The 23,180-nt window shown below is 34.0% G+C and overlaps 5 protein-coding genes across 5 annotated transcripts; 1 reads left to right on the forward strand and 4 right to left on the reverse strand.

The window, feature by feature from the left end:
- Positions 1 to 2,961: 2,961 nt before the first annotated feature.
- LOC18012263 (mini zinc finger protein 2) lies at positions 2,962 to 3,763 on the reverse strand. The gene has a single exon (XM_024151693.1). The coding sequence runs from the start codon at positions 3,574 to 3,576 to the stop codon at positions 3,274 to 3,276; it is 303 nt and encodes a 100-aa protein (XP_024007461.1). The 5' UTR covers positions 3,577 to 3,763; the 3' UTR covers positions 2,962 to 3,273.
- A 7,692-nt stretch (positions 3,764 to 11,455) lies between these two features.
- Positions 11,456 to 13,278, reverse strand: LOC18012549 (transcription factor MYB30). Its single transcript, XM_006395266.2, has 3 exons — positions 12,950 to 13,278; positions 12,492 to 12,621; positions 11,456 to 12,371 (listed from the first exon to the last, which is right to left on the reverse strand). The coding sequence occupies exons 1-3, from the start codon at positions 13,080 to 13,082 to the stop codon at positions 11,621 to 11,623; spliced, it is 1,014 nt and encodes a 337-aa protein (XP_006395328.1). The 5' UTR covers positions 13,083 to 13,278; the 3' UTR covers positions 11,456 to 11,620.
- Positions 13,279 to 15,958: 2,680 nt separating this feature from the next.
- On the forward strand, positions 15,959 to 17,513 carry LOC18012550 (60S ribosomal protein L34-2). The gene is made up of 4 exons (XM_006395267.2): positions 15,959 to 16,110; positions 16,216 to 16,295; positions 17,081 to 17,190; positions 17,278 to 17,513. Exons 1-4 carry the CDS (start codon positions 16,032 to 16,034, stop codon positions 17,369 to 17,371), a joined length of 363 nt encoding a protein of 120 aa, XP_006395329.1. The 5' UTR covers positions 15,959 to 16,031; the 3' UTR covers positions 17,372 to 17,513.
- Positions 17,514 to 17,786: 273 nt separating this feature from the next.
- LOC18012966 lies at positions 17,787 to 20,035 on the reverse strand. Its single transcript, XM_024151088.1, has 6 exons — positions 19,934 to 20,035; positions 19,710 to 19,840; positions 19,508 to 19,616; positions 19,276 to 19,421; positions 18,151 to 19,000; positions 17,787 to 18,065 (listed from the first exon to the last, which is right to left on the reverse strand). The coding sequence occupies exons 1-6, from the start codon at positions 20,033 to 20,035 to the stop codon at positions 17,787 to 17,789; spliced, it is 1,617 nt and encodes a 538-aa protein (XP_024006856.1).
- Positions 20,036 to 20,410: 375 nt separating this feature from the next.
- On the reverse strand, positions 20,411 to 21,455 carry LOC112083383. The gene is made up of 3 exons (XM_024151089.1): positions 21,447 to 21,455; positions 20,750 to 21,228; positions 20,411 to 20,489 (listed from the first exon to the last, which is right to left on the reverse strand). The coding sequence occupies exons 1-3, from the start codon at positions 21,453 to 21,455 to the stop codon at positions 20,411 to 20,413; spliced, it is 567 nt and encodes a 188-aa protein (XP_024006857.1).
- Positions 21,456 to 23,180: the final 1,725 nt, after the last annotated feature.

The following is a 23,180-nucleotide window of genomic DNA, read 5'->3' on the forward strand; positions in this document are numbered from 1 at the left end:
AGTTTCATCACGTTCCTTTGTGGTTATTGCATTATGAAGCTGATTATGCAACCCACAGTTTATGAATTCTGGAAGCATAAAAAACCCGACGCTTCACAATCGGAATTATTGTCTGATGCGTTTATCATATGTGACATCCGAACAACTCAGTTTAAGCAGGCTGAATAGAGAGCAAATAGAAGGTTGAATATTTAATTACTGAGCTAGGGTGTTTAGGCTCTAAACTCATTATGAAATGATTTGTTCTCCCAACACTGTGTTCCAAAATTTTGCAAATCTAATTTTCAATCTTAATCCTTATTACAAAAAAAAACATGCAATTATTCATATTTCAATTTTCAATAGCTCGTGCTAAATGTTATTTACTAAATAGTACATTTCGCTATATATAATAAATTCTTAGATTATTTTTAGATTTAGAACTTGGTTCAATTTGGGTAGTCGAAAAGGTTTATGTACTTTTGTGGCAAATGTTATTTAGTTCATGTATTTTTAAGCATTTTCCCAATTTTCATGTTATTTAGTATATGTAGGATTCGAGTATGTATATATATCTTTGCTTCAATTCATGGTCTATCGAATTTAGTTGGGCCATATCATGATATGCATGGGCTTAATCACTATTTGGGCTTCTCTTTAAAAGCTTAAGTTGACTCACTTTTATTCTTGTGTATTCACAAGGGAATACCAAAACAACTAATTGCCACACTGATGGTAGCAAAAAAAAAAAAAAAAAACCACACTCCCAACAATTCTTTTAAAATATTAGTGATAGAGAGATTTCATCTCAGACCTATCGATGACCTAGTTTAAAGTCTAAATCTAGTAGATGGAGAAGAGCTGACAAATTTTCAGAATCTTCAAGAATTCTTCTTTGACCGTTCTCCAATCAGTTTTCCAGTGATCCAAAACCTTGTTTTGAACCTACACAGTTTTTTTCTCTTCCAAATTCTATAATAATAAATAAATTGGGAAAATATTAGAGGCATGAGTGGGTTTTTAAGTCAAACCATGCATTGACTTTCTAAACCGGTAAAGAATCAGTTTGTATCAGTCTTGATTTAAAGTAACTAGTGCTAAATGAGAATGTTCGTGAAGCTAGCTATTTGTTGGTTTGATTTGGTTCAGTTAGGTTTATTGTTCAGTGATCTCTCTCGGTTTCACCTAATCTGGATCGGTTTCCAGAACATTTAAGTAATTAAACTCGATCAATTAAATATGGTTGATCATATTGTTGAGTATATGAAGATTTATGGGAGTGATTTGGGTTGGTTTAGGTCGATGTAGTAGAATCAAGAGTTGCTAATCCTCATGTTTAATCGAACGACATTAGTAATCTCCTAATTCCGTTGGGTCAAAGGTGAGTCCCGGGGACTAACTTCACTATTAGGAAAATTTTAATACTGAGAAAACAAATTAGAGGCATGAGTAGGATTGATCCAAAGATATGAAATGGAAGTTGAGAATAGTTCCTCAATAACAGAACTGGAATGTGATTAGTACGTGTCCATGATGGATGCTATGCTGATGATTGATTGGTCGCAAGTGAATGATTGTGTGTGAAAACTTAGAAATGCAACTTGATTCGTGATAAAGAAATTAATTGGAAATGAGAATGTGATTATGTGAACCCGATTGAAATACCCTTTTTTTATCTATCACATGTGTTGTAAATTCTTACAAAATGATTTTTTTTTTACCTATCTTATATATATATATATATATATTTTTTTTTTTTGTCTTCATATCTTATTTTGTCAAAATCGACATTGGCCTGACCAAGTTCGGTACAATGTTGCTAACAAACATATGCAGAAGGAATTCTTTCTCTCCATACTCAAATACCTAACAATGTACGTTCATGATGATACATTTCACATGTCATTTCAAATCTATTGTTATTAAGCAGCCAAAAATATCTAACTATATATTTTCGTATGAAAATATCTAACTTCTTCAGTTAGTTTTGTTAATTTCTACTAATCATATTTAAAAAAATAAATTTGACACAGAATGCTACATATAGTTTACAGCAGTAACAACACAATCTCGTTTGAAAGTAACAATGTCGTTCATTTTTTGTGTTGGCATTCCTTCATTCTATTGAATGCTTTACTCGAGAGTATTCCAATTATATTAATTCCCACCAGTTTCTGATGTTATAGAAGACTAAATAAACATCAGAAATCACAAGCCATTATCATGAATGATCATTAGTTCTAACAGTCTTCTTAACAAATCAATTTAAAAACTAATATTTTCCATCATAGCAAGTTAGCAACCAACAAGGATTAGATTTGTGGGCCTTTAGCTCCCTTCTTTATTTAAAGTTATTTTTCCATATTTTTAATCATGTTATTAGAAAATTGTAAAATCTCTTTTAAAGCAAAAAGGTTAGACTATTTAAACAAATATTATTTTTAAATTGGAAACATGGAAGGCATATCCCTGACGGAAGTGGTTCTTATCATAGCACATTCAAAAAATTCTGAACCTGAATAATTTAATCGGGTTCGAGTTAACATGTACTTCTTAAAAACAACAGTAACATATGAAATAGTGCTTTAAGATAACAACAGTTGGAAGCTTAACTCCACAATTTCCATATTAAAACAACAAAAAAAAAAGCTAAAGGAGTGGTCTCAAAAGAATCAAATATCTTTTTTCCACTCCCTCCCGATCGAAGATATCTACAAGTAATAATAAATATATCGCACTTCAGTTAATCATTAAATATATCTGAATAATTTAGTATTTGAGAGAACCAATAATTGTATTACTATATTCATCTAACATTATCACAAGAGAAGAACCTTCCATATATGTTAAGGAACAATCAATCTCATTCATTCATCAAGAAACACACAGATTTAATGTGTTACCAATTCATTTCACAATACACTGAACAATTGTCTTAAGTGGACACTGAAATTGAAACGATATATAATTCCACAACATAATCAAAATACATTAATATTGACCAAACAGAAAAAAAAAAATCAAACTATATAAATCATAAAAACACAATAATCTTATTTTTTTCACTTAGGAATTTCCTAATTAACATTTTTCCAAAACGTTCTCAAACCCCAAAAGCATCCAATTATTATAAATCTTCCACACCGCCTCCAGTCTATAAATCTCTAAAATTCTCGATGAAACACAAATCCACGACATTATAAATAAGAGAAAAAAAAACCAATAAAATATTTTCAGCTTTATATATAACACAAAGACACAAACAGACTCTTAGCTAGCTCTAGATTTTTTGGTCTAATTTCCAGTCGAAGGAGGTGAATTACAGTCGCAGACGACCTCGGTTGCAATTTCTCTCCGGTGGAAACTGCGGTGGCAGCCACAGGCCGCGCACGTTAGCGCTGCCACCGTACCTTCCTCGCCGTTGCTTGCCATGAACTCACGGCAGCCGTCGACGGCGTAACCTCCAACCGCCGCCGCGTGGTTTTTCTGACACTCGCCGTATCTCACACCCCTCACCGTCAAAGAAGAAGCCGTCGACGAGCTTCGAGAAGGTTCCTCCGGCGAGGCTCGCCTCAACACCACTTGACGCTTCCTCATGCGTATTCTTCTTCTTCTTCTTGATTCTTTTTGTGAAATCTAAACTTGTAATGATGCGTTAATGTGATATATATATTTGAGAAGAAGATGAAATTCTATAAAAAAAAAATTTTCTTTCAATTTACTTTAAATTTCTACGGTTGGAGATCGAAAGAGAGTGAAAGATCGACACAATAACAAGAGGACCTCAGTTGTTAACCCTAACCCTAGATGAGATATTTATAGCATTCCTGATAGCAATCGACAACCAACCTTAGATATTTATATACATATATGTATGTGTATATATGTGCATGTGTATATGTACATCAGGACATGTTCATGGTATATATTGATGCATATATCATCACAACCAATAAAACCTACCTAGCTAATTTAAAAAAGTTTTTTAGATGGGTATATATGTATATATATTTTTTTGTTTTTTTGTAATTTAAATTCCTTTTGACGTTTACAACTATTTATTCGTGTATCCATTCACATGTTTAATTGGTATTCAATAAATTTACATGTTTTGTTTTCTTACGAACTTAATTAAATATGGTGGAACTTTCTTTGGCTCATGTTGTTGGAAGATTCAGTACTTCATTAGGACTATAAAATAGACTGATTTTTCATAAACCTGCTTTGGTTCTCAATCCGAATGTATGTACCAAAATGTCCATAACTCCGGAGATATAACCGAAAAAAAATCCATTTACTTGCAATTATAAGCCACGAGACATGGAGCCACCACCTTGTGAGTTAGGCACCCGTCTTCAGTTGATAGTATCGTCGTTTTAGATGCTATTCTCATCCTTACACATCTTCCCAAACTGCTGCTATATGCAGCTTTCAGACAAAATATATAGTTATAAGTTATAACAAATATATATTGCGCGCTAACTAATAATCTTTTTTTGTTGTTTTAACTAACTAACTAATAATCATAAGCATAAGCAGAAGAATAAAATATTATATTAGTGGATGCGGAGTTACAACTTGTAACAATGAAAATATCTTATGAAAGCTAGATTAAATCATGTGTACAAGTGTGTGAATGCAACTTTTGTTCATTTTTGCAAGAAAACCCTAAAATGATGAGAAAGCTTTTCTTTAAGACCAAACAAAGTGATTGGTTTTAAAAGGAAGGAAACAGCTAAGCTTGTCTTTTTAAGACCTAATATGTACTGTGGTGGCCCCTTAACCTTCATCCCCTTTAATCCCCTTTTTCCTTCTTCCATTCTATTCTAATTCATTTTATTAGTCACACAAATTAAACGCATGGTTTCCAAAATCATTTATACGTATCATAAAGAATCAGACTTAGTATCGATCTCGAGTATAATACTATATGCATAACCAAAAAATGAACTGGTTATGTCGGCTATGTGATATTGTGACCCACTTCGTTTCTACCCGATAAAATGTACGGACTTAAAATATGGAACTTTCAACTTTCGTTGTAATCATATATAATCATCAATCAATATGTTTAGATTGTATGATGAAACTGCATGAACAAAAATGGAAGTGTGTATAAATGTATATACATTCGGACCTAAAAACGTGGGACTGATAAGTTGGGCTACCAAACCTATTATGTACATCATGAGGACAACGCAATCCTTCACGATCGTTTGCTCCTTTGCAATTACGTCTTGTTTTTTTCTATTACACGTGCAAACATTCATTCGTATCTCGGTTAGACATCAAATGTTCTTATTTATGTGTCCCGTTAACTAATATCGGATTATTATATACGATATTTGATATTTTTCTCATTTGAGATAAGATATTTAAAAACATAAGAATTCGAATTTGGTGTACGTCATGAGAATATGAGATATTATCCAAAAGTTAATTGGTATCATAAGCAAGTGATTGTAGTTCCGTTGTTTGGATAGTAATATATTACTATTAAGAAATGGTAAAATCGATTTCTTAATAATATATATATATATATATATATATATATATATATATGTACATGACATTGATCATTAATCGTCAATTATTTTTTAGGTGGAAATTTATGATAACATGACAGAAATGTCCGAGTATAAGCAAAATAGCTAGGTTGATTCAGAAATGGGGATATATTACGATTCAAGATAAACCAAAATATTATCATCATTTAAAATAGCATTTCGAGAAAGCATATTAGGAATCATAAATCTGAAAGTAAATAAAGATATGAATCATATATACATATGTGGTTTTTACATATCCGCATTTATGTTAAGTTAAAAATGCCACTAATCACAGTCAAGTTGTTTCATCCGAATGTTTGATGGGGTGATTGATTTCTAGTAGATGCACTCATTACAAGCTTACTTTACATCAGAAAATTCTGAAATTCATTTGCGCTTAGGAGACACGGTTACAACAATAATGATCTCATTAAAACTTCTATTAGTAGAATTTTGATTTTATTATATTTCATTTTATTTTATTATTCTGTATAATGCATGCATGTGTATATAATCGTATACAGCACAGACAATGTACAACCCATTAACTATTCTTTTGATTTGATAAGATTGTTTCTGTCTAACGACAATTAGGAGTCGTACCAAACATACATGCGCCATAAGTTAGTTATGTAATTTTAGGCCAAACAAAACCTTTTTGGTAGTTTATTTAATGATTTATACATGAATAACTAAAAATTCATGGCAAATGAATGATTCATTTTTACCATTTTTGGTGTGGGTTAAGATTTAATCAATATACAAATATTCTTATAGTCGGACCACTTCACTCGGAGTCTCGGATACAAGAGATCATTAATTAATAATCGATGTTTAAAATCATTTCCAATAATCTATCCAATAGCTAATTAAACCTTCTGATCTGAAGGTAGTAATTCTTTTACTCTTTCGACATTTTTGGGGTCAACAGTTAAACCTGAATTGAACCTTTTCGACCTGCCATGTTTTATAGACTATGATATTTTATATCGATGTCATATTGTACTAACACATGTTTAGCTCAGTTAAACCTTGTATGCTTTATTGAATATTATATTGCTCTTGCTGCCAACACAAATATTTGTTTCACTTCCACAAAATTTCCGAAATAAGATCATATTCATAATTTTCGGAAAATATAAGTATAGTTTAGACTCAGATGACTCAGATTTTTGGTATGCGTGCTTCATTCTCCATTTTACCTGTTTCATTATGTAATGCCTGGCATAAAATCAGAAGTTAATTTACTCTTAGTTATTTTTTTTTAGTTTAAATGAGTTGTTTCCTTTCAGTTCAGTTAAATATAATAAGATATTTTGTTTATTTCGCTTAGGATATTTACTAATATATACACACGATCCTGAAATCTATTATTAAATTTTTGGTTCAGTTTTGTAATCAAACCAAATAAAACTTAATTTTACTAAATCAAATAAACACAATTTAATTTTGAATTTCAAGAACACTTATCCCGATTAGAAAACCATGAAAAACCATATCGAAGCAAAATAAATCTGAAAACATCTATCTTTACTCATTAGAGCAGTCAAATTGATTATATTTCGGTGAGACATATATAAAGTAAGATTACTAATTTGTTAATGACAAAGACCAAAGTGGTTAGTGGAGTAATGATGGTTATCATTTATGATAAGGAAAGAGATTTAATAATAAAAAAATGCAAAGAGAGTTTGTGTTTCTCAACAACCCAGCTCTCCTTCCCCAGCTTCCTTTACTGATGTGTAATCTTTGACCACTCAAGGGTCAATCTTCGGTGCTTAAATTAGGATAAGGAATCTTATGTTTCACTATTCATGTAATACTAGATTATGAAGCGCGAATTCAGAACTGGACTTCAAATTATTGTTGATATCTAGTGGTATTTTTTATGTTTTTGCTTCTTGGATGTTGTTGATGTGGTGAACCGTGGATGAATATGACATTGATCGAACAATCAATGCCTTCGGGTATTGCTAGATAATGATAGGACTCTAAAGGTATTTAATATTCCTTAAAACTGAAAAAGAATTTTTGAAAAGACTTTTTGAACGTATTGCCTTTGTCTATTACATTATATATATAAAAAGAAAGAATAGTCAGCGTTATGAACTAGATCCTCTTTGTGGTTTCGGTTACATAATTTATTCATTTATTCAAAATTTTGAGAATGGGTTCTTGGAATTTAGACTTAGATTTAATCATGAGGAGTGGGGACGATGGAATAAAAGAAAAACAATTAAGCTAAACAGAGGCACGAGTCATGGCAACGAAAAATACAATTTTTTTTTTTGTCGTCAAACTAAAACTACAATTAAATGTGGGAAAGTCCAAAACATTACAAGAAATTTCGGAATATTTTTATTCTTTAAAAAAATCGGAATCTAAATAATTTAGATTTATTTTTCAATTTGACGTAGTTTAGAACTAATTACAAGATAATCTAAAAAATCAATCTATTAAAGCATGCTTTTGTTTGGAAAAAAAAGCGAGAAAGAAAGGCTCTCGTTTAAAACCCTGTCAACCTCTTATGCTCGTCTGTCTATTATATAATTAGGGTTTTGGACCACACCCCGATAAGTAATAAGGAATACATATGATAATAGGAACCATGTTGATTAACCATCATCTTCACCATGATGATGAATGTCATATATTCTGAAATAAAAGAACTAAGAAGTAGTGTAATGTATGACCTCTTAAACACTGAAATTTTTTTTTTTCTCTCCTTTATATAACCTATTTCAAAATAACATGATATCGCTTCTCCAATAAATAGCATATTAAAACCTAAAATTAAACTCTTTTATCAACCATATGAAGGTACCAAATAATATGTTATCAAGCATATGAAGCTGGCAAATAACATGTTATCAAGCATATGAAGCTGGCAAATAATATGTTGTCACCTATCTTAAGGGATGTACCATGTACTTAATTAACCATAGGCAGATATTGAACTTAGCTAGAACCATAGGCAGATACTGAACTTAGCTATATCCATAGGCAGATACTCAGCATCTTATCTTCTAGTCTAAGTTAGGCACTATGCAATTAAATATTTATAGTCTGAATCAAAATAAGATGTGAGGAACATGGTTGCAATAAATAGAAGTAAGCGGCTGGGCTTTCAGACCTCATGCATGAACCGCACATGATTCTTCAGCTCCTTTTTAACGTTTTTTTTTTCTTTTCTATTGGGCTTTAAGTCCTACATGGGCCCAAAACCAAGCTCGCCATGTTCACAATTCACACACACAGACACTTTCTTGTGTTATTTTCTTGTATCTAATGATCCCAAAGAATATCTTCTTTTCAGAAATTTATTTGTACATCTAGTGTTTAAAAACCGTTTGAAAGAAATGTGTTTTCTAGTTCTAAAGTCTAAACTAAACTACTTGACAAAAAAAATTAATACATTACGGATTGTCAAACCAAACATTCTAATTTAATTAGGTTGGATAGTATAAATACTGATTTTGAACGAGAATGAGAGCTTTATCGGAGATCTTTGAAACGACTCGTTATCCGTCCTCTACAAAATCTTTGGATACCAAAATTTAAAATTTCAATTTCAAACTTAGAATTCCGAAATCTTAGGTTGTGTATAGTGTTGTTCAAAGTAACTACAAAATTCAACAAAAAATCCTCTTTAATTCTGTTTACGAAAACCTGGCCCATCTTTTCTGTTAGCAGGAATAGTCTAACATAGTAACATCATATTAAGCAGTAAAACACCGTTCCAGACCCAACATTACATATCCCTACTTTCTTATATGTCTTCCAAATACTTGTTTGGTTTCTATCAAAATTAGATGGTCAAAATATTATATTAAACGTCAAACAATCCTCGAAACTCAACACACCAAGTGTTCCAAAGTTTTTACGTGTTTGTTAACTATACGAAAGATTGAACCGGATTTGAGCTATTTTTCGTAACAATTATATATGTATATATACAGTGCCGTGCCTAGCCTTAGAGAGACCTAAGGCAAATTATAAAATTTATTATTCTTTTATTTTGTTTATTTTGAAACTTTATTTATAGTTGATATATTGTTAATATAATTATAGTTTTTATCAAACAAAATGTAATTTTAAATATCATAACATATTTTTTCAAGTTGTCTATATATATATATATATCTTTCTACTATACATAACAAATAAAATCAAGTATTTTATATATTTTGATAAAGTTATAAAAAATGTAACCCTTAAAACTAGAAATAAATTTGGTGGCGTAAGGCAAATGCTTTTTTTTATACATATAAGCACGGCTCTATATATATATATATATATATATATATATGCATATATGTGTAGTTTTGACTTTGAATAAATTAAAGAATAGGGTATTGGTGAGTTTTTTTTTTGGTCATAAGGTATTGGTGAGTTTATATATATGTAAGTGAAAGATGATGACTAGCATTCAACGTCTAAACATGGTAGCACAATAGTGAGCAAGTAAATTTTTCACATCACAAGCTTTTCATCAAACACCACATTGAAACCATATGTTAATGAGTCTCTCGATTCTTAAAACTATATGTTCATATATGTACACCAGACCCCAAGGGTTTGTCAAGAAAAATATGTTTCTTTGGGAATAAAACTTGTAACAAAAAGTGATGACCGATGTATCATGTATATATATATATATATGATGAAAAGCTTGTGATGTAAACAGACATATGTGATATATCTATGTATTATCTATACTGAATTAATCGAGAAATAATAAAACGGCTGACGAGAATTTAATCAAAAGCCAAGAAATTACATACGGTCTTGCCGTACGTAGCTTTATAACAAAGGAGCTGCTCCTAATAAGCTGTTATTTTGCGGCTTTGTTTGTTTTTCATTTTTTGTTTGGATTAAAAAATTCATAATAAAAATTTACTCTGACGAGATTGGTGGACAAATAGAGTGTATAAATTTGTGTCACATAACTTCATTCGTAAATAATCGGTGAGGCCGATTGAACCATAATCCAATAAATAATAACACTAGTTCAGTATAATCTCCGTTTTAACATAGTTAATTTCTACTCTCTACTCGTCTTATTTTTTTTCACCATCGAAAGACAACTCGCATTATCTTAAAACCAAAGGAGAAGCTAAAATTAAAGGTGACATTGACTTTTTTATACTCAGTTACTATGTGATGTTAGTAACAATTCACAAAAAAAAAGTAACAACAACTCACAAGGTCACAAGAGAGAAAGTCAAACTTTAATTCTTCATCACTTTCAATATTAATAGTGCCAATCCATCCCGTTTTTTCTTAATAATTAGTATATTTAAAACGTTGTCGGCCCCATTTATTTCATTTCATGCAATAACTATTTCGTGTAAGTTTTCTTTACTAGTACTATTTTCTTTATTAGTAGGTCTTTCAAATACACCAATAGTAATGCTGTCTTTAAATCTACGTTCTTCTTTTATTGAGCGGCGTCATTTGACACTCTAAATTAAATGTAGTGTTTTTCTTAGTGAGTTATCAGTTAATAAGTGGAAAATAAAAGGGCAAGTTGTAAGTATTTGTTTAGTACTGTAATCGTTTTGTTTCACTCTATAACAATAGTTTTTTATCCACCACACATAGAAGGCACCTTATATACACAATATTAGACTAATTAATCCCGATAATAGCAACTATTTAACAAATGGCTTATAAATGGTCAATGGTCATTCTAATTGAGGTCTGATTTGTTTTCCTCCGCGTTTATATTCTATTTATGTTAACATCTCAAAGATCACATACGTACTTCAAAATGATAAAAAATATATATTCAAACAATAATAACAGTTTGATAAAATGAAAACAGAGATGCAGGATTTTACACCAAATATTAAAATCATTGGGTGGACATATTTTAGGTCCCTTCAGAATTCACAGGGCCATTTGTAAAACAACCCCATCACTAATTGTAATTAACGAGGGAAAATAAATAAAATTATTAATGATTTAGCTCATGGTAAACTAAGCGAGTTAATTCGGAAAGCTTCCCAAAAAAATATAAATAAATTATATAAAAAAGAAAGAGATGAGGATCCTAATTAAAATTAGAACCATCGGATTAGCCAAATTCTTCAGAAGAAACTAGGGCTTTCATCCAATAAAATATCACCAATCTGTCCACCGGAATCCTCAAACAGCCACTTCTCGAACAATGACCATTGACTTTGGTTACTGCATCCGGTTATGTCTGGTTTGGTCTCATGATCAGGTGAAACTTCAGCCTGATGATATGATGAGTCACAATCTTTCAAGTGTTCAAACCCCGAAAATGACTGAAATGCCCCTGGACAGTCCTTCCCATCATTACTCTTGATCACTTCCTTTGTCTCAGAATTTGGAGACACCATTTGATCCGCGGAGTTGTGTGTCTTTGGCGAGTTCTTCACCCACCCTTTAAGCAATTTTGCTATATTCTCGGTACTCGAAGCATAAATGGCAGATGTTTCTTGCGTCCTAAGAAACCCGCAAGCTGAGGAAGTAGAACGTCTTGATTCAGCAGAAGAAGATGTTGTTGTCGTAGTAGCGAATGTCGAGGGGATGATCGGTGCTACGGCAGGAGACAAAGCCTCAGATAGAGCCTTTTTCGCCAAGTGAATATCTGTTTGAAGCCTTCTTTCCCATTGGCCTCTGGAGATGTTTGAGTTGGAATTTGCAGAAGAGGACGATGGAGACGAAGAGAGCGAGGAACGGTCTCTTGATAGATCAAGTTCTTGATGAGAATCTTGATTGGCTTTGTTGAGTTTCTTCTTCAAATGAGTGTTCCAATAGTTCTTAATGTCATTGTCTGTTCTTTGTGGAAGATAGGACGCAATTGCAGCCCATCTACAACAAATATTAAATATCCTCTGTTATTATTATCTTCTTCTAATTATAAAAAGTTGTGAGCGACAAAATTAGAGAAATTAATCATTTTTTGATTAAAGGGTGATTAATGAATTCTACCTATTGCCTAAGAGGGCTTGGAGATGGACAATCATCTTTTCTTCATGTTCTGTGAAGTTTCCTCTTTTGATTCCTGGCCTTAAATAGTTTGTCCATCTAAGCCTACAACTCTTGCTGCATCTAAGCAACCCTGTGATTTACAAGAACAAATGACAAAAAATTAAATAAATCAAAAGTCGATGAGTAAAAATAAAAGGTCTCATGCATTAGATCTTGGTCCTAGGGCCTTAGCTCATTCATTTCAAAATTTGGTTTTAATTAAGCCTATTCCACAATCAAACCCATTAGGAGAACACAGTGTTTTTATTAACCAAATTCAATCCATATCTATTTTGATTTTGATTCCTTGTCTATCTCTCACCCACATAACCCTAATATCTACATATACTAAAACCTTGAGAGATGATATATATATATATATATATAATATAGAGCGAGAATGAAGATTAGACACATACCAGTATTGGTGGGAACAGCTCTCCAATTACCAGGACCATGTTCTTGGATGTAAGTAACTAAAATGATATCTTCTTCAGGAGTCCATGGCCCTTTCTTTACTCCTCCTTTGTCACAACAAGGAGGCCTCACCATTATTTTGATCTCACTTAACTAATCAATCAACTAATAATCACTCCTTATTTTTGCTTTCTCTTTTTAATCGCCCACTACAACAACTCTTTGCCAAGAAAATAGAAGAAAATTGAAACAACTTTAGTTGTTGATGGGTCACAGTACCCTTAAGCTCACTAATTACTACTCTTAACTTTGGATGGATCTAATGGCTAAGCTTGGCGACAAAGGTCTATGTCCACTTCTTCTTCTATATATATAAAAAAGAGAAAGAGAAAATTGCTGACCCCTCTTGGTCTTGGACTCTTGGGTCTCAAAAAATTGAATATTTCAAAGAATAATAAAATAAAAATAAAAAATGTTTAAGCATTAACTACAAAAGTGGAGTAAAGCCTCCAAAGTCAGCTGTGTGGCAAAAGGAAAAGTCTCTACCCTCCACACAAAACCGCGTGGCATTCAATGTGGGCTTGCTCCTCTTAAAAACCCTAATATAAAAAAATATATTAGTAATTAGGTTATGTCATCAAAATTTAAGAATAATAGGGACATGCATGATAACATGATAATGATATACGATATGATATTTCCCTCTCTCACATTGGATTTATTGCTACGATAATTTTAAGAATTGAATAGTGGCTATTGCATTTATGTGTAATGCATAGGCTTTGTTAATAATAGAAATTGATGAAAGGGTCTTTTGACGAACGAGATTTTCTCTGCGTCATGATTTGCTGTTTCGATTTTCCATGAAAACGAAATATATTATTTTTTAAAAAGAAAAAATTGCTATTTCGGATTGAACCAGTGGGTCTTTGGCTTTGTCAAATTACATGATGGTCTACGTCATTCATGATGTTAGGGACTTCTCTCTCTCTCTTTATACAAAAGTATATATATAGCAATGCATGATTTGGTATGTTTTTATTCGGGTATGGTTCGCGATTAGTGTTGATGGACCACATCTGGATTTTTGGTAAACATAGTGTTAGATGAAAATAATTGTACGTTACATACGTCATTATCGTAGGTGTTGAAAAGAAATTAAGAGATATTTGTATGAGAATTTGGCATAAGATAATGAGGATTTTTGGATTTGATAGACACAAGTCATACAACCATATCTATTCATGTGTAGCGTACATGTGTATGCATATATATATATACACTGTATATATACAAATAGTTATAAAGATGATACCAATTTGGTTTTCACGAGGCCGGAAGAAAAAGAAGAAGAAGATGCACGGGACTACTTTAATTTCTTCTCTTTTGTCAATGTTGTGCTATACCTATTTATTTATTATATATAGGTAGGTTTTTATTGATAATTTGTACAATTGTCAAATTTCATTTTGTTGGAAGTTTATGTTAGATTAGAAACTTGAGCTATCGATGCTGTTAATCGATCATTTTGGATTGAAATGGCGTAGTTGCGTTTTCAGCTCAAAGACATAATTTCGAAGAAACATGAAAAGGGTTTTTGTTACATCTAACCAAAATTTTTTGGGTCAAAATATCTATTTTCTAGAGTGGAAAAAGTTAATTCAGTCCGAAATTTTCTTTTCATCGTCGTCTTTGAATTATCATTTTAGTATAAGTTACGAATCCAACTTTCTTTTAAAGTAATACAAAATTTCGACAGCCACAAAATTGGAAGATATATACTTTATTTTATAGATTTAGTATTTTTACTTTATAATATTTACAAGTATGAAGTATCACATAACGCATTCAAGAATAAGGATAATCATAATAAGTATGGAGGTGGAATAAAAGAGGCGTAATATCCTTATAAAGACATAAATATGATTTGCTATTATTAAATGACGACTATAATAACATGGAATGCATGTGTGATGTATGGATGGTGCTTGTGATGTAGGGACGGGCCAAGCACATTTTCCAGCGTAAATAGCTATTTTTAATTTGTAGATAAAAGAAAAAAAGAGAGAAAACATAAGCATTAAAAATAAAATATATTAAGTTACTAATTAATTTTTGCCAAAAAAATAGAAAACTAAAATACTATATTGTCAATGAAGAGAAATAAAAGCACTGCAGGCGCACATGCAGTTGATACATAAGAACAAATGCAGAGTTCAGTCCATATTTATTATCAGCAAGTGACAGTGCATGCGGATCGGTATAATTTTCTTAACCAAGCCGCATTGATAACCGGATTTGACCGGTTTGGTTATGAGGTTATTGAATTTTGGGCCTCCTGATTGAATAACGGGCCTAATTTCCTGAAATGGGACCCATTAGCTAACTATTGAAGTCAACTTCTCAGATAATCGACCATCTAAGACTAGCCGCTGGCAAATTAATAATAGTTCAACAAATATACATAGCTAACTTCATTTGTCATCTAATTTGCCAATTTTTAAACCAATTACATGTAAGACTAGCCGTTGGCAAATTAATAATAGTTCGATTTTAAAAAAATATATCTTTTATTTTTAAACCAATTACATCTAAAAAACTGTGTCATGAAACGTTGTTGAACATGATCTTATGAACCACAACTTTTATCCAAACAGCGACTTAAACACTAATTTATGATTAAATAATGATTTAACGTTCAATTGTTTCAATCATTAGTTTTTGCATTGGTGTTTAGATGTGAAGAAATATTTCAAAAACTAATTTACATTTTTTAACTATGAAGCATTTTTTTCAATTTTTTTCTGTATAAAGTAAATTTGCAATCGCAAACCCAAACTCACACAATAACTTAAACGCAAACACAGATGAAAATTAAACTATAATTGGTAAGCTATTATTTCACAAGTATTTTACCAATTATGGCAAATTCAAATAAATTAAAAAATAAAAAACGATTGATCAGAGCCGTCAAATTGTAAAGCTCACATCCCTTGGATCTAGGGCTCAATAGATCTTCCCCATATATAATCTGGCATCAAAAACTCGCGCCGCTCCTCCATTGTTTTCTCTGAGCTCGCAAAAATGGTTCAACGTCTTGTTTTCCGGTCGCGCCACTCTTACGCCACCAAGTCCAACCAACACCGCATCGTCAAAACTCCTGGTACGCACTGGCGATCTAATACGTGTGATTTTTCAGTAGTGATTCGTGAAAGATTGATCAAAATCTGGGTATCTTAGATTTTCGTTGAATTCTGGGTTTCTGAAGGTGGGAAATTGACTTACCAGACGACGAAGAAGAGAGCTAGTGGACCCAAGTGCCCCGTCACTGGCAAGAGAATCCAAGGGGTAAGCTTTTTTTCTTAGTTGAATCTTACTTTTTCTATTCATTTTCAATTTAGTTGATCATTTTCGAAATCGTTTCATGTCTTTCAATGCCCTTGTCGTGTGAGTAAAAAAGTTTGTGAATTTTGTTGTTGAGTTCATGTAGTGAACAATGTTGTCGCATTTTTTGGGGGCCATCTGTGAAAAACGTATTTTGACATTGAATTCGAATTACAACGTAGACCTAGAATCTAGACAGTTTAGGGGTTAAGTTTAACAATTGTTCGTTGGAGGAGTGAAAGTGTTTGTCCGAGCTTAAAATTATAGTGAATAGCTTCATACATTTTCTCCATTGATCTAGAGAAACAAGGTTTTACATGATGACTCGCCTTATATCCATTTCAGCCATTTCTTGCCTTCACTTGATAGTCTGAACTTAAGATAGCCATCATTGGCGGAATGGATATAAGACGAGTCACCACGTAAAACCTTGTTTCTTGCTTGAACTTAAGATAGGCATCATTGAGATTTCTCTTGTGTTTGTAAAAGTTGGTAAAAGTTCAAAATGTCATTCGCTTGCAATCGGGTCAAGCCAGAAGTAGAAGTAGAACTAGCTTATTACTAGTACCTGGTATACAACGAGTTTGTAACCTGGATCCGGTCCCTGGTTCTAATCGATTAATCATGAGTTAAAGGGTGCTTAGTCTATTGAGAAGATGATTCTCATATTATACAGCATCACTGAGCCTCCTTGCATTATTAGCATTAGCATGGTTTTGTAGACTTACTTTGGATGTTTGTTTATGCAGATTCCGCATCTGAGACCTACCGAGTACAAAAGGTCGAGGTTGTCAAGGAACCGGAGGACAGTGAACCGTGCATATGGTGGTGCTCTATCTGGAGTAGCTGTTAGGGAGAGGTAAGCTTAACTGATTAAGATATAAAGATCTCTTAGATTGGCTTTCTTAGAGCATTTCAAATTTTTTTGCACCTTTCTCTGTTCCAGGATCGTCAGGGCCTTCTTGGTGGAAGAGCAGAAGATTGTGAAGAAGGTTTTGAAGCTTCAAAAGGCCAAGGAGAAGACTGTGCCAAAGAGTTAGAAGAAATCTTTGTGGAGTCTTACAATACAATTATAAGAGTGATGGGGAGGAATATCTTGTTGGGATCGATAGACATGAGTTTGATTCAGATTTTCGGCGCTAAAAAAAGAAGTTTAGTTATTTATGATTTTTGAGTTAAGTTTTGCTCTCAGTTCAGATTGATTTTACTTTCTGGAGCTGTCTCAGTTTGTTTTCATTGGTTTATTGTCGTCCCGGTCTTTGTCAATAAGTTCAGAAAAATGAAGTAATATCTGTAAAATGGCGTCGTTCACCTACCCAACCTTCTTGACTTGTTGAAATTTGACGATTACAATATATCAGATGATCGCTGCATTTCCAACGAAGTACTGACTCATTAGTGTAGAACTAAAAGTAACAAGCTTGGTCCAAAAGAAGCGTTTTTTTTTTTTTTTTTTTAATGTGAGAGACACGAAGTGGCTAATTCAGCATCGTTATAGAGATCACTTGCAAGCCTGTGGTGATCGAACCCAAACGGTGCAGATAAGATGAAACCTTCGACTTTAGCGTCACAGACCACACACCTGTGGTGTTCCTCTATGCCGTCTGCAGATTGAGTAATCTTTTGTTTACAAGAGCTGCACCAGAGTTTGTGTCGACATGGGAAGTTTGCCCAGAGAAGGATTCTCTTGTTGCACCAGAAACACATTCCTTGCTTCAAACACGTCTCATAGCTCTGCAAATATTTGCCGTCCAGGTGAAAAACAATGATATATTAAAAAAATAAAGTAAAAAATGAGCAGAGAGTGAGATTGCTTTACTTGATAAAAGTCAAACTCCCGGAGAAAGAAAACGGACGAGCTGTTTCTGATCCTTGCAAGTGTCTCCAGTACCGGGTGTTTTAGTTGATGATGATAGCTGTTAGAAGCATCCAAGGAAGGTTCTGGCTTCAAGGTTTTAGAGACATGTGCTGGTTGTATATGCTTGTTGTATGAAGCTGTCTCTTGAACCGGATGTTTTAGTAGATGGTAGTTGCTGTAAGATGCAGCCAAGGAAGGTTGGGGTTCTGGCTCTGGCTCTAAGGTTTTAGAGTCATGTGCTTGTTGTTTGAAGCTGCCACTGCATATACGATCTGGGGTTGATGAGACTTTCAGTTTGTTGGGAGAGAGAGCGTCATCGTTAAGAATTTGCTTCAACGTTTTAGAGTCATGTGCTTGTTGCATGTATGTGAGAGCTGGATTTGATGAGGCTTCCGGTTTGGGAGAGAGAGAGTCATTTTTTTTTATGATGAGCGGCTTTGGAGGTCTTCCTTGGAGCTGAGAACACTTGGAGGGTAACATCACCCAGTGGGTTGCAGGTCCAGATTTACCTACCAGGACGGATTGAACATGACAGAGTTTCGGAAAAGATTTGATGAAGTCGATGAGCTTGGGGAAACCGAGAGAGGAGTGAGCGAGTTCCATGCCAAAAATAGCGCGGAAATCGGCTTTAAGTGATGAGAGGGGATATCCGTTTTCTCTCCAGCTGTGTGATACATCTCGGAGGTACCGAGGAAGCCAGTTTACGAACTTTTTGAGCCATGGTGGCACAGGATTGCCGATGAAACTGGTTTCTTCATCATCTCCTTTTGCTGGCGTTGCACTACGCGACTGCGCAAGTTCTGTTTCTTTGCTAACTGCATTTCATGGTTGTTTATGTGAGAAGAAAAGCACAATGCTTGTAGGTCGTTTTCCTTTATGCTTTTGTCCATGTATAAGAACAAATACTTACAGCAACTGATATTTGTTGGGTTAAGGAGGAATCTAATATCTTGTGACTGTGTCAGCTCTATTGGTCTCTGTTTTCTGCACAAGATATATAAAACATGCACCATCAGATTAAGGTGATCATAAGATGGATCAATTGGGATGAGTTTGGTCAAACATATAGTTCGACTATTGCCTCACCGTAGATTTTGAATTTCTGTACTTGCTCCACATTGAAGAAGCAGCTCAACACACTCAAGATGGTTATTCTTCACTGCGAAGAATAGTGGTGTCTCTTTGATTACTGTCTTGGCGTGAACCAACTCAGGGTTGGCCGCTAGTAGAATCTGGAGGCTCAAATTCATCGGAGTTGTCATAATCTCGTTTCAGCTTAAGATGAGAAACGCAAACAAGAAAGACAAGGAAACTATACCTCAAGTGCAGATAAATTGCCATTTGAAGCAGCAAAGTGGACTGCAGATAACCCCAACTTGTTCTTTTGGGCAACTCGGGCACCGTGTACAATAAGTAGGTTCATGATTCTGGACACGTAAATGTACTATTCTCAAGTTGGGAAGTAATAATTGTGCAACGTTATTATATATGACTTCAGGTAATAGGGAGAGTACTGATACTTGGTTTGCTGCTTATGTGGCACAGATGATCCCTTCAGGCTGCACTGAAGAACAGTATTCCCTTCTGCATCTGTTTCGTTAACATCGACGTTCGTGTTTATAAGCAGTTCAAGAACAGCTTCATCTCCTGCCTACAGAATTAATGGTGGAAGATTACATCACAGCCCTCAATAATTCGCATGTGTGATTCACATAATAATGCTAAAGAAGTAAGCAAGTCTCACCTGTACAATGGAGATGAGCAGTGAGGATTGCTTATTTACAGATTCACTAAAAACTGCAGCACCAAAGAGCTGAAGGAGCCCAATCTCCCGAAGCAAAAGCATTCTTTGCGAGCTGTCACTGCGCAGTGCTTCGTGAATAACAGACTCATAGATCGTTGCTTTCGGCTTTGACACTGAATCATCATCCCGTAATGCTACAGTTGCCTCTCTGATCTTATCAGTTGCTACTATCAGCAATGCAGTCAAAGGAACAATTTCACCAGCCTTGGCATATGCATGTGCCACGACGTGCATTTCCTTTGTCTTTTCAGCAAGTAGTTTCACTACCGTCAAGTCCTATGTATAACAAAGGTTCAAATTTTCATACCAAGCCTGCAAAAGTCACTTGATTTCTTTCTGCAGCTATCTTAAATAGTTCCCTTACATTTCATAACCAAACATAGTTTCTCCAAGCAACCAAATAACGAGTGAAGGGAACTAGTGTTTGACCTTGTCACCAAGCAGAAGGATCAAGTCTCCAATCGAGTCACCACTGGGATTCCACGTCACATCAAGGCTGCCAAAAATGGAAACATACTCAATAATAACATTTATAGGTATGAAGACAAATGATACGAATTACCATAGAAGTGACCATATGCGGTGTCATTAGTAGGTAAGACGAATAAGTAAAGAAAGAAGTTTCCAGATTTTCCAGATTAAGAAAGAGTTACACAAATTCAAGGTTTGTGATACAGAGGCGATAAAGCTTTATTCCCTAAATTACCAACCTGAGCAAGAAAAAAGGTGCGAAAATTAATCAATGCTAGACTCTACCTGATGTTACAGAGAGATAGCTCCAGAGGGAGCAAAGCTCGTTCGTCCTTGCTTCTGATATCCGTACGAGCGCGTCGTTTAAGCAGCATCTCCACACACCGTGGCGAGTTAGCCTCAGCCGCCGTATGCAACGGCGAGTGGCCCGTATCGGCAGCCACATCGTTGATGTACGGAACCCAACCGATATCGCCGTTGATGACGGAGGAAGCGCAGTTGAGAGAATCGTAAGCGCAGCAAGCGTTGAGAAGCTTCAAAGCCTGGCTTCTCTCGGACTCCAAGTCATCTCCGACGAAGAGTCGTTTTGCGTGGAAAACAAACTCAGATTTGTTGTCTTTCAAGATGGAATCTACGACGGCATAGTCCTCTGAGTCTTCTGCATCGAAATAACTAACCGGAGATACTTTTCCGGCGGAATAAAGATTTGGGTGGATTTTCGGCCAGGAGTCAAAGATCTCGGTGAAATCGAAATTTAGAGATGCCTGCAAATGAGAGGAATCAAGAAATAGAAAGATTAAAATTTCTAAAGAGAAAGCTCCACGGGGAAACCACAGAAGAAGAGGTTCTATGACGAATACTTAAAGCTTTGATCATGGAGAAATTTTTCACAGAGAGTTAAAAGCAGAGCTCAATCATCTTCGCTCAAGCAAAATGAGGAGAAGAAAACATCAAACAAGCTCGAAGTTTGAGGATATCGCACCAGTTCCATATCCGAACCCTAGCTTCCTCTCTCTTACGAAATCTCCAAACGAAGAAACGCAAAATTCCTCGCGGAATCCAGAAATGGAGATACCAAATCAAGTGAAAAAAATGGAGTAAATGCTAGATTTTCTCAAGAGATTCCGATCGGAGAAAAGCAAGGGAAGAGCATTCTGACGAACTGATATTGTTCCGGTGACAGGGAGAGGAAAAGAAGAGAGAAAACGGAGAGGGAAAATGCTGCGATTGTTGCTACATTTATAGCCGTGACGTGGATATAGCAGTAGATAGAGTACCAAGGTCTGTGTGTGAAATGACATTATCACCCTCCGTTTCGTGCACAAAAGGTCAATTGTATCGCCTAAGGGAAAAGGGCAAATCTGGTAATCCAACTTTTCTACCTTTCCTCCGCAGAGTAATCCAACCAATGGAGAAGCGAGTTGTGTAAAATCACAATTTCGAAATACTTTCCAATTCCGTACTATTTTGTTTCGAATGCATAATAACCTGGTAAATAATAATTACTATTTACCAAAAAAGAAAATGTATAAGCAATTGTAATAAACCGTTTGGATTCCAAACGCAATATTCAAGCGTTTGAGTTTCAAAACATGTTGATGATGATATACCATCAGAAGGCATTATTTATATTTTAATTGATTTAGAATAATCCATGTTTTTGTAAATCTGAGCAAATCTAGAGATTTTTAACATGAAAATTCATTCAAACCCACTAAAATTTTCTCTAAAATTTAATCCATAAATAAATTCGTATGATTAAGGGAAATTAGGTGGAATAGCATTCTGCAGAGTCTTATTTAGGTCGATTAAAACCCATTTTTTTAATCGTGAGCAAAGACATCAAATCTCCTCATCAAACTTAAACCACACCAGCTCTTTTAAGCCACACCAATAAAACTTTTATAGATTCTTACAATTCTATTTTCAACACCACCATAACTTTTGCTCTGAAAGTTTTAGTTGAGCACATTATCTCTCTTTCGTTTTTTTGAATTGATTCTTTTTCTTTCAGAACCTACCCAGAAATAGCATTTCAAAACTCAAACTCAACTATCGAAAACTCAAATTCATTTACAGACATCTACATAATTTTCTACCCTCTGTTTCTACGACGAGGTCTCGTCCGTCCATCTTATTGCTCCTCTCATTTTCTACGGTGAGGCTTTACCATCCCTCATTTTCTCCGGTTCATCACTTTCCATAACACTTGCCGATTTTTTCGTCAGGTATTTGTGTCATTTGATATCTAGTTTTCTTTTGATTTTTTCTACTACTTTTGTTATGTTTATTGCTCTTGTTTTTCTTCAGTATTGTGGCCTTGTTCGCTATTTTTCAACATCTGGGTTTCTTGATTTTGTAGATCTAGGATTTTCAAATCTTTTTTAATGTAGTTAACTATTTACACCGTCTTTAGTAATCATTTACTCGTGATTCCTGCCAATTTGTTGTAGTGCAACCATAGAAAATATCGTCTATAATATCTCATAATTTAAGAATTTCAGAATGAGAAGACGTTCATCTGAGCGGATACAATTTTTTTATGAAAATATTCGTCTACTACATAACTGTATACTTTGACCAAATATTTTTTTTATGAAAAAAGTCAATTATTCCATAGAGTTATCTCAGATTTTAAATGATTTGAGCAAAAGGGCACTGTGTATAATTTTTTGAGAAAATACGAAACATAACGCTAAAAATCAGAAACTTGAAT

Source organism: Eutrema salsugineum, unplaced genomic scaffold (genome assembly GCF_000478725.1).
Source record: "Eutrema salsugineum unplaced genomic scaffold, Eutsalg1_0 scaffold_6, whole genome shotgun sequence".
NCBI classification, from domain to species: domain Eukaryota; kingdom Viridiplantae; phylum Streptophyta; class Magnoliopsida; order Brassicales; family Brassicaceae; genus Eutrema; species Eutrema salsugineum.